This window comes from Limulus polyphemus, unplaced genomic scaffold (assembly GCF_000517525.1).
Source record: "Limulus polyphemus unplaced genomic scaffold, Limulus_polyphemus-2.1.2 Scaffold1341, whole genome shotgun sequence".
Classification (NCBI taxonomy): Eukaryota; Metazoa; Arthropoda; class Merostomata; order Xiphosura; family Limulidae; genus Limulus; species Limulus polyphemus.
The window spans coordinates 67,654-79,428 of NW_013666951.1; the positions used below are offsets into that span (position 1 = coordinate 67,654).

The 11,775-nt window shown below is 29.7% G+C and overlaps 1 protein-coding gene across 1 annotated transcript; it reads right to left on the bottom strand.

Annotated features, from left to right (window-relative positions):
• Nucleotides 1-318: 318 nt before the first annotated feature.
• On the bottom strand, nt 319-9,592 carry LOC106463171 (sex-determining region Y protein-like). The gene is made up of 4 exons (XM_022390602.1): nt 9,552-9,592; nt 7,263-7,545; nt 2,115-2,321; nt 319-1,111 (listed from the first exon to the last, which is right to left on the bottom strand). The coding sequence occupies exons 2-4, from the start codon at nt 7,534-7,536 to the stop codon at nt 972-974; spliced, it is 621 nt and encodes a 206-aa protein (XP_022246310.1). The 5' UTR covers nt 7,537-7,545; nt 9,552-9,592; the 3' UTR covers nt 319-971.
• Between the last annotated feature and the right edge of the window lie 2,183 nt (nt 9,593-11,775).

An 11,775-nucleotide genomic window follows, 5' to 3' on the forward strand; every position in this document is an offset into this window, starting at 1 on the left:
TTCAACCAGCATTACATACTGAATATGTGTCTCGTCGTGTGCCATCACTATAAGGGATTAGAGTATACTAAACTTTACACATTATATAACGTGACGCTTAGGCAGTTCGTCTAACTATTATATGTGATGTACGTTTTTTTGGGTGGTGGTTAATGAAAGTGTTCGAAAACGCGACTTTAATATCTTGACGACCAAATACATCTAGTTTTACTTTCACTAAGGTGATTATATGTTCAGAAACAACACCTGTCATCTTTGAGGTTTTTAAAATGTAACAATTAACACTTTATTATTAGCAACAATAATTAACCAGAAGTATAAAGTACAAAACAACACATCTAATTTATTAAGTGACTAAACATAAATAATACAAGATACGTGAACAACACTCTTACTATATAATTATGCTCGATAAACACACTTATACTATATATATATATAAAGGGCTTATTCTCAAATATTAGAGATGAAATCATGTAGCCCGTTGATCTGATGATTTTCAGAGTTTTTATCCTTTACCTTTGTCAATTCGTCTATTTTGACTAACAGTTTTTAGTAATTACGATTGGATGTCAAACTATTTATTTAAAGTCTTTTAAAGATTATTCTCTCTAGACATTTATAAGAATAAAAACAACTATTTCAAAATTTATCTTTAGATTATTACACTGACTAAAAAACATTGATATATATACATATTTTAAATTGAAGATCAAAAGTATATTTGTAGCTCAAGAACCTAGCATTGGTATATCATACTAAATCATATACTTTTTACTTCTTTGAATTTCAAGCGCTGTATTTTGAAGATATTCTGTTACAAATACGAAGATTTTAGTACCCATACTGAAACGGCGATTCCGATCTAACTAATAGACAATAAGGAAGTATTAACTTGCAAGACATTCATATTATCAGCTACATATGAAGTTTAGACTTAAAAGGTACAGCTATATTTCTATCTGAGTCTTTTAATTCATAAGGACAACGCTCCAGATAAAGGCTACAGTGATGTATAATATGGTTTTGTGGTAAGATCCAGCTTCGTTTCCCATAACATGCTCGTTTTCCTGTTCTTGATGATGCTCGTGAACTTTGTGGCCATCGTGGTCTGTAAAAAGAAGAAATGAGTTGATTTTTTAATCCAAAAATTGGAAATTGATCCTACAGAGATTAGTGTCTGTCATCACAACGACCAATAAACAATAAAATAACATTATAATTGACCCCTTTCAACGATAATTTAGTGGTCTGTTTTATATCTCGTGCAAAGCTACTCAAAGGGTATCTGCGTTAGTCGTCCCTAATTTAGCAGTGATACTCTAGACTAGACTAACTTATTTTATGGCTTAACTAGTTTTGTCACATTACATGTTAGGTTGATTTTATCCCAATTTGAGCCAACTAAATATAAATTCTGAGATATCTCTGATTCTCAAAGAAATACAAGAAAAATATCATTTCCCTGTGCGTGACAAAGCAACATTGTATAAAACGACCCAGTTTTTAAAAACAGAGAAAGCAGCTTTGCACAACAGGAAATAACACGAGCAGTTATCTCTAGGATGTTAAATAGCAGAGCAAGATTTCTTGAAAGAAGCAAAAAAATTAAAGATGTGGCGACATCTATTGGGTTTAAGAATAAAAGTATATTCACACCTAAGTGTTTCAATTCTCAATCTAGTTTGATTATTCGTTGATAATTATATCACTGTGAAATTTTTTCTTCTTTTTAAATTATTTTCCCCAAACAAATCTTGTTGTTGGAAAATAAGTCCAATTTCTGTGAGTAGTAAAAAAAAAAAAGTTACATAAAATTAACTCCGAAGATTGTTTGTTTGTAAGAAAGCACAAAGCAACACAATGGGCTATCTGTACTCTGCCCACCACGCCTCCGATTATAAATTTAATTTATTTTTGTATTATATACCACAGAAGTAGACGAGGAAAAATCTGGCCAAAAGGGTGGAGTTCCACCTCTTACAAAATCGCAATTTAACTCCTGGGCGAACGGGTTGTTTGTATTCTTTATGTAAATTCTGTATTCGTTTCTTGTGTGTCTTTCCTCTGGTTTAAAGATAACTCTGTGGAAGAGGACACTGATCGAACTTTACCTTCATTACCATGTGCTTCATGCTCATGATGGTAGTCTTGGCTGAAGTCATTATGATGATCTTGGTCGTGATCCCGCTTGTGATTCTTTTCGTCACTATTGCCAGTTTTAGGTTCTCTTTTGTCATATGTGATACCAAAAATATATTTACTATCATGGGTATCGTGTTTATCCATTTCACTCCTCATTGGCTCATTTGAACTATTTTCTAATGAAATAAATGCAAAAATAAAAGCAACAATCATATCAAAATCTACTCTGCAAACTGGATCACAATAAATCAAATAACTTATGAGAGTAGTCGAGTTACAACTCCTTAGCTAAGTAATTCTTATAACTTTAAAAAGTGTAACAGTAAGTTAATCATACTTTCAAAAATCATTCCTGTGTTCGTGTATACTTATCATAAGTAGCCTGCTTTCATCTATACTTATAATTAATAGAATTACTTTCCATTAACGCTTAATACAACCTAATTCATGGAAACAACAACAATATGATTGCATCAACTCTTGCGATTACTTTCAGTTCCTATTCATTGTTTGTGAAGGGCGACATCTATTAAAGTGTAAAGTAAGTTTCTACCCAAATATTTTTGTTCTTGAAATAGGCCGAATTGTCTGTTTATATATATGAATGTATATATATATATATATATATCTTTACAGAACAAAATGTTTCATTGGATAAAACAAAAAAAATCCATAATTTTGTAACATAGTTACTTCCGCCACCGAAGGTGATGGAGATTATGTTTTCATTTGATTTGTAAAAATTAACACTTAACAGTAGGCGAGGCTTAATGATGTAACAGTTATTGGTCAAAAGCACGTATCCTTAGTTGGTGTATATACATATATATAAATGAAAAATAAATGTATGTTATCTACATCAAAGGTACGTTAACAAAAATTCAGTACTATATAACAATAATATCAAGTTATGTTATCTACATCAAAGGTGTGGTGACAAAAATTCAGTACTATATAACAATAATATCAAGTTATGTTATCTACATCAAAGATGTGGTGACAAAAATTCAGTACTATACAACCATAATATCAAGTTATGTTATCTACATCAAAGATACGTTGACAAAAATTCAGTACTATATAACAATAATATCAAGTTATGTTATCTACATCAAAGGTACAAGTTATTAAAAACCAAAAGTGAGAAAAGTTCAAGATACATTTCATAACAAAAATCAAAATATTAGAATGTTGAGCAAAAATGAAATTCAGATTCATACAATAATGATCAAATTTGATCCAATATCGCACCAATGACAAAGATTTAAAATGAGATATATTTTAATTAAATATTATATCATTTGTCAAGAAAGTACAAAAAGTATATTTTTTAAAGAAAATGTCCTCGGCAACAGCTCCCAAAAGTGTTGTGGATATTACAACTACCAGACATGAACCAGAAACTCAGAAGAAAAAGAAAACAGTTGTGAAAGAAAATCAAATAGTGGCTGCAATCTGCAACGTCCCACAGCCCACTGCAACTCGCCGACTGCAGCGTATTGTAGGTGTGGTAGTTATCCATAATAATAATAAAATATTAGTCGAATATGATTATAAATATCTGTTAGATGAAACAACTGTTACATGAAATACCTGTTAAATGAACTACCTGTTAATAATAATAATAAAACACCCTTAATTTATACTATCGCGAAACACTCAACCTTCACCTATAGATTGTTGTCATTGGATAACAAGAATTAGAAAACCCTTACTTGAATAGTTCGGTAATAATTGAGAACCTCCCTTAACAATACCATTCAAATATAAACCGGGCTAACTTGACAAACCTAGCTGCTTGAAGTGAATGTGTCACACATCAAATACTAAAATTAAATTTAAATCCACTATTTATAATAGCTAGGTGACCTTGTAATACTAAGATTAGAAATAAAGGTAAACATTACATTTATAAAGGTTTCGTTATTTGTTGAATTTCGCGCGGAGCTACTCGATGGATATCTGCACTACGTAATTTTGAAGTGATAGACTTGAGGGAAGGCAGCTAATCAACGTCTTGCACCTACTCTTGTGTTATTCTTTACCAACGAATAGTGTGATGGACCGCCACTTTATAACGCTCTTTCATGGCTGAACGAGTCAACATATTCAGTTATAGGATTCGAAACCACGACCCTCAGTTCACGAATCGAATGCTCTAAAAACTAGACCTAGAAAAGCTCATCTATAAAATATTTACTATTTATTAGAATATAATATTTATTACAAAAGCGGTTCATTTCTTTGAATAATTTCCAAATTTCATAACCACTGAAAACTAAGTTATATGCTATTAATTTTATATTATCTTTAAATAAAGTTCTACAAATAGTTACACATCATTTTTGTTGGTTTTAGTTGTGAAATGACTATTTCTTCCAATAGGAACCACGCTGTTTGGGAGAGTAAACCAGGGATAGGAAAACAAACTTATTTTTTAATTAAAAATGTCCAGTTGTACTCTTCCTTCCATAAAAACAACATCCATATCTAAATAAGTTACATTATAATTAGCATTGTTACTTAGTTCTAATCTAAAATATGTGGAAGAGATTTTACATTAAATAATTTTAAATTATTAATAGTAATTCAGTCATCAATATAACGGAAAATAAAAGTTAGATGTTTTTAATTGTTTCAAAGAAATATTTTCATTGAAACAAAGATATAAATTAGTTATATTTGAAAAAAATTACTCCCATTGGAATTACGATAACCTATTTCAGTTTTTGTTCATTAAAAATAATATAGATATTATATATATACAAAATTAAGTATATTTTAAGTTTATTTTCAGTGAAATTGTACGTAAAAATAACTATATTGGCAACTAAAACGTAATAATTTAGACTAGTAAAGGCTATTATCAAGTCTTTTCGAATATATTTTGGTATATAAAGTAATAAAATCACATGCAAGTAGAAAACTACTGATTCCAGAGAATTTAAAGTGGTTAAACATTTTGAAAGTGGTAGATTGTTTTAAATAATTCAGAAAATTATCAAAATCATTGTCTGACAATGATTTATTGTATTAAGTAGGAAATTTAGAGTTTTATTAAGTTTAATAGTGACAAGCTTAGTATCAGTATTTATTAAATTAGTAATGAACATAAATATAATATATATTTATGCAATTTCGGAATTGAATACAAAAGGGTAAATTTAACTAGGTAGAATCAACATTTATATTCCATTTTTATGGCTTTCTGTAGACGGGTAATAATAATATTTTTGTTTAATATACTTTTGTAACTATTTTAGTTATATTAATTTCATTAATTAGAACGTATGCATATGATTTTCACCTAAATCCAAAACTACAAGTTGCCTTATAAATTGGGGCCTTAAAATTGTTTTTGAAATTCCCTTAATATTAATTTCAAATATTTGTAACGGAATATCTATTTTATATTTATACAGATTTAACATATTTAGCTGTTTTTGTACAGCATTATTAACAAATGATTTCTATTTAAAAAAAAAAGAGGGATAAAATCTTTTAACTAATTTTTATAATATAATTATCATTGTTTTTTCTAAACATTTGAATACTTCACTTTTTTAAATTATAAATTTAGTACCGTTGTGGAAAATTATTTTAAGGTTTTTCGTCTTTAATAACTTCCAACTTATGTGTAATAATATGATTATGGAAATAATGTGTCCTATTATAATTAATACAATTACCTAAGATCTTCTATAAATTTTTTATAGCTAAATCTTAAATGCCCTATTGGTTTAGTATATTTGAAACACACTGTAGGTTGTAATGATTTCATAGGAAATATTTAATCTTGAATACATTTATGGAGTATAGAAGGCACAAGTAAATCATCATAAACTTTATGTTTAAAGCCTATCACTTTATAAAGTTTTATTTTTTATAAATTATTTTCATGCTATTATAAAGTATAAAGTCCCCCATTTTTAATTTGATTAAATAAAAAATAATATATTTATACGAATATTTTAAAATCAAAATTTAAGAAAATTTTGATAAATATTTTATTTTGCATGATTTTATTGGATGATCCTTTTCATAAAAAAAATCAAAACATTAGAATGTTTAGAAAAACAGGATCAAAATGCACAAGAATTATCCAAGTTGATCCATTTTAATATATATTTATCTCCACATCTTTTTCTATACTGTTTAATATTATAAATGTTAATCTGAAATAATACAAATAGTTTTACTTAAAGATTTAGCTTTTTATTATGAGAATCATAACTTAATCCCTAAAACAGTTTTTTAATAATTTTTATATTTCATTAATAAATTAGCATTATAAACGTTTTAACAAAAAAATGAAAGTTAAAAATGGTATATTTTAATAGGGTGTAACAACCTTTATAACTCAGTAAATTAGTCTTTAGATGTAAAGGATTTAATGTTTATTGTTAACAAAGAACAAATCAAATCTTTACTTTACATAATAGCGTATCACGATAGAAATATCGATAATAACTTGGAGCTGGGAAAATTAGACATGAAACATAGCAATTTGCACTCACCAACAGGTGGGGCTATAGTGGTGTAATGGCTGTTATTCAAAAACGTGATCTAAGGTTGATATATGTGTATCATGGCAAAATGCTCGGTATATTAAGCTCCAAAATTTATCATTCATTCCTGTAATTAAAATAAATAATACCAAGATATCTATTGCGAGATTTCTGTAGTAGGTACAGGTACATAAGGATGAACAGAGCAAGCTTGTTGTCTTTTTCTTATATTTTATTCTTACATCTAGCAGTTTTTTTTTCAATATATATACTGTAATTATTACTCTTCATATACAAAATAAATAAGAATTGATCTTCTAAAAGATCAAAGAAACAAATGGCAGACCTGTCTATAAATCTTGAAGAAGAATTTACTGGATTGATAATCTTGTCTTAGTTATAATTTTCCTCTCTCATTTACTCTTCTATATTTAATCTTTTGTTGTTGTTGTTTAACAAAGTTATTTTGTCACCTTTTTTTTTTTACAACGTTGTTCATTTGCATTCTATATGTATTTATGTATGTATATTTGATATGACTCAAAGAGAAACAGACAAAGGAAAAATCAAAGATCGAAGAGGTTATTGAATGAGACCAGTTCATCTTACCTCCTTTACTATGCACGTCATGTCCAGAATGGTGGTCTTGGCTAACGTCGTAGTGGTGATTTTGGTCATTATCCCAGTTGTGGTGTTCATTGATTTCACTGTTGTAATCCATGTCGTATTCACCCATTTCATTATGCGAGTGTTCATCTGAGCTCTTTTCTGGTGAATATAAAATATCGTTGGAGTTCATGCTTTCCCACATTGCTGAATAGTCAACTGCCGTAGTGATTCTGGCCAGTAGAAATAAAATATAACACAACGGAATGGTATTCATTCTAGAAACCTGCATTAAAGACAAAAAATTGACATAATACATTTAACTGAAAGTGCTTCTGAGATAATAAAATATTGTTTCAAAATTACTTTCAAAATAGATATTTATTGCAATGGATTTGTGAAACTTGAATGCACTTAGTACTACTTAGGAACAACTGCTATTACAAGCGAAACAGGATATGTGAAACAAAAAAATGCGTATGACTTTTCTTATGGCAAAGCCACAAAGGACTATCTGCTGTTTCCACCGACGGTAATCGAACCGCTGATTTTAGCATTGTAAATCCTATGACTTGCCGTTGTCCCATAGAGGGAATACAAAAATTCAATGAATATGATTTATTTAAAAAGTCGCTATTTATGTATTTCTTAGCATCTTAGTAAATAACTGTTATCAATACTTATAAATAAGAAAATTAATTAATATTCGTTTTAAACATTATGGAACTGACTTAAGTTCAAATTTATTTGGAATTGTAAATTTCCTCTTGTCTAATTAGAAGGTTAATACAATTTCTAACTTGTCATTTGTAGCTAAATAAGCACTAGAGATGAACCTTTAATATTTCGCAATATTGAATATTTTGAACAGGTGGATTAAGATGATATTACAATAATCTAAACTTCCTAAAAATATCACAGTTTATTATTTCATTACAAGTTACAGCTTTTACAGTAAGTAAGGATATTTTTAAAACAGGTATTACGTTTCGATCACTGGTGTAATCATTCCTAAGTACGCATAGCTAAAGACTAATATTTTTAACTGACGGATGACTACCCTAAATTATTAATTCCGTAGTCTTGTGAACAGTAATTTTTCAGGATTGAATATTATGACATGTGACACCCCTATTGGCTGGTCTTCTTGTCCTCAACTCTTCTGATTGTTTAACAGCATACGAATGTATCAAAATACCAGAAAATTATGATACATAAGTGTATAAATATAGTAACCTATGTTTCTCTGGTGAAATATTTTAGTTTGTTTGTATTTCAATAGTATAAAAATATATTAAACATAAATATATATACAATATTTGACACACATATATCATTTATATTAAGATTGGTTGCTCTATCATGCTTTTTTTTTTTGATTGCCTAATGAATTTCCAAAAACAAAATTTCTCCATAATTATAGTTCTTCGTGTCTTTATAATGATATATTCCTTAGCTCTAAGGTTTTTATCTTTTAGGAAGAAAATATTTTGCTCAAAACATATGACACTTGCCATACTTTACATGACACAATTCCACTGTAACTCAGAAGTTTAACTTCATTTAATGACTTACTTAAGGTAGATGACTTGTTGCCTTAAAAGTATTCTATTTGTTCAAACAAATTTAGGACATAACATTCTGAAAACAAAATTAAGTTTTAAAATTTAAAATGAAAGTTGGTGAATTTCAATTGCATGAAATAAAACTTTATATTTGTTTGTTTGCAGTTAAGTACAAAGTTATACAATGGGCTTTGTTGTGTTATACCCAAAACGGGTATCGAAACTTGTTCTTAGTCTATAGGTTTATCGCTGAGTCACTGAAGTAGGGGGGGGGGGCTAAAACTACGTGCCCCGAAATACAAAGTTAATTCGTCCTATAACCACTCACCTCTATTATTAATAACCCATACAAAACTATATCAGTTAGTTTATGTACCAAGTTATTAATAACCCATACAAAACTATATCAGTTTATGTACCAAGTTATTAATAACCCATACAAAATTATATCCGTTAACTTATTTGCTACGAGAATGGTTTAACATTAAGAAATAAAATCATCAACGAAAATATATTTGTCATCTGAGATTTTAAAAATTCGTATAAGTATCAGGCAAATAATAACATTTTTAAAGACTGTTATACTATGAATCAGATCTCAACGATCATCGCGTTTTGTGAAACTAATAGAAAGTTTCACCACAAGATTTAAATGTAGACACAATATAGGCTATTAAGATTATATATATATAATTAACTTAAAAATAAAATCAAGAACAGGTCCTACCTTGCAGACATCCAGTTAAACTTTAGCTGCCTTTCTTTCCGATATAAAATAGAACTTTCAATTCCCCTAGTGATAAAGTATAGAAGTTTAATGACAAACAGGAAGGTTGTAAAAACATGATTGGCTCTTTACTGGAAATTAAAAATACTATTTATAGCCAGAGATTTCTAAAAACGCTTCCTTTGCTTACGACGTAACTTCTGTAAACATGTTTTCAAGTTAGAAAGATCAACGCACGCTATTCTATATCAATAAATGTATTTCATAGTCATATCCTATCTTCAAATGTTTTCATAATTTTTATCCGTGGCTCACAGAATGGGTCCGAGTTTTGTTTTTTTTATTCCCAAGTACAAACTTTTAGCCCCCCCCCCCAGTGAGACAGCGGTATTTCTGCGGACTTATAACGCTATAAACCGGGTTTCGATACCCGTTGTGGGTAAAGCACAGATAGCCCATTGTGCTTAACTACAGATAAACGAACTTTTAGCTCATAGCCCCATCTCTTGACCGATTTGAGATCTAATTACAGTTTTTGATTCAGGATTGATATATTTGACCACGCCCAATGTCTCGTAGATTAATTTACTCTAATCCTGCCTAAATGAATTTCAAGTGCCACGGCTATTGAGGATTTCCTCTTGTTTTTGTTAATTTACTTTCTTAGTTAGGTTCAAGAGCCAAAAGTTTAGTTGGGTGAATGCAATAGGTTAAAATTTCCATAGATTATGAAACGAAAAGTAAATTATACCAGTAACAAATGTTGGTTCTCGGTTATTAAAATGTGTCGTAAATGTTGCACGATACTAATGCAACAAAAATATACACAATAATTTTTCATGTTTGCACATGCTTCTTTATGAGCACATTTTTACACCTTTGTAATTTCAAGAAAGAATGTCATTTTCATGACGTCTACGTACGTACAACAAAATGTTGTACATTTATCCCAAATTGAAAGTATGGTGAGTGCTTGTTTGTTGAATTTAGCGGAAAGCTACTGTGGACTGTCTGTCTAATTTTAACGTGATAGACTAGAGAAAATGCAGATAGTCAACACTACCCACCGCCAACTCTTTACCCACGGAAAGTGGAATTGACCATAACATTAAAGGCCCCCAATGGGCAAATTCGGTGACAGGATTTGAACCCGCAGATTACGACTTAAATGTGTTAACCACCAAGTTATGAAGTGTTCTATCGATACAACGTCTGCAATACTCGTAACTGTTGCCAAACAAAGTGTCATTCTGTAGGTCGGCAGCGTTAGTTACTTTGACGCAAAATTTCGAGGGCCATCGAATTCGTGATTTTCTGTTTTATTTTGGGATGAATAACTTTAGTATATCTTATAATTTATAAGGGATTAAACATAAAATCTGAAGAACCCAACAACAAAATTTTTTTCTGATGTACGAAAGCATTTCTGCGAAAAAAAAAAACTTTTTCTTTAAACTCGAAGACAATTGTTTTTAGAAATGTACTTTTTTTCTTTGATACTTTTATAGACTTGTGTCCTGAAGTGTCATGCTGCACTGAGCACTTGCTGTCTATTTCACCTTTCAAAAAAGCTTAGCGTCTTCTCCATATTAAATACTGTGCAAATGCATGATTAATATTTAATTTGATGCTTTAAGTGCAGACTAAACTAATCCATACACGTTTTGGATTATCTGCTCAAACTGATATTACATTTTAATCTAAATCCAACTTATCTGAATGGTTAGTGTTTAATATTTATCACATGATAAAAGCTTGTTATAAACATTTCTTTCTTAAGACCCGCGGCAGCGAAAAAGTAGAATATTTTACTAAAAATTTGGCTGAAACAAAATAATGAAACATATAATCGAAAAGCGCAATACTAATTATTAGTAAACAGTTTAACTACATTAGATGAGCTGATTTCAACACAACTTTCAGATTTTCAATCGGATACCAGGAGGCATGGAAACAGTAGTAACTGGCTGAGTATGTGATGAACACAAGTGAACAAAACAAAGGAACATGCCATATTTGTGAGCCTTTACCCTTATGCACTGTACCTACGAAGCATATTAACTACAATAAGAAGGGGTAAAAAGCAGTCATATGTCAAATCAGTAAAAAAAATTTTAAAAAGGCGCGGCCATATCAGGGCCGAGTTTTTCGCGGCACCGTGTCCTAAAATTATGATTTCAAAAGGAACACGTATAAAAAGTGTGTGTGTGTGTGTGTGTGTGTG

Excerpts from the sequence above, each read along its gene's own strand:
- LOC106463171 (XM_022390602.1), bottom strand. The coding sequence starts at position 7,536 with ATGAATACCATTCCGTTGTGTTATATTTTATTTCTACTGGCCAGAATC. Across the intron at positions 2,322-7,262 it reads TGACGTGCATAGTAAAGGAG|AAAATAGTTCAAATGAGCCA; the intron begins GTAAGATGAACT and ends TTATTTCATTAG. Across the intron at positions 1,112-2,114 it reads TGAAGCACATGGTAATGAAG|ACCACGATGGCCACAAAGTT; the intron begins GTAAAGTTCGAT and ends TTCTTTTTACAG.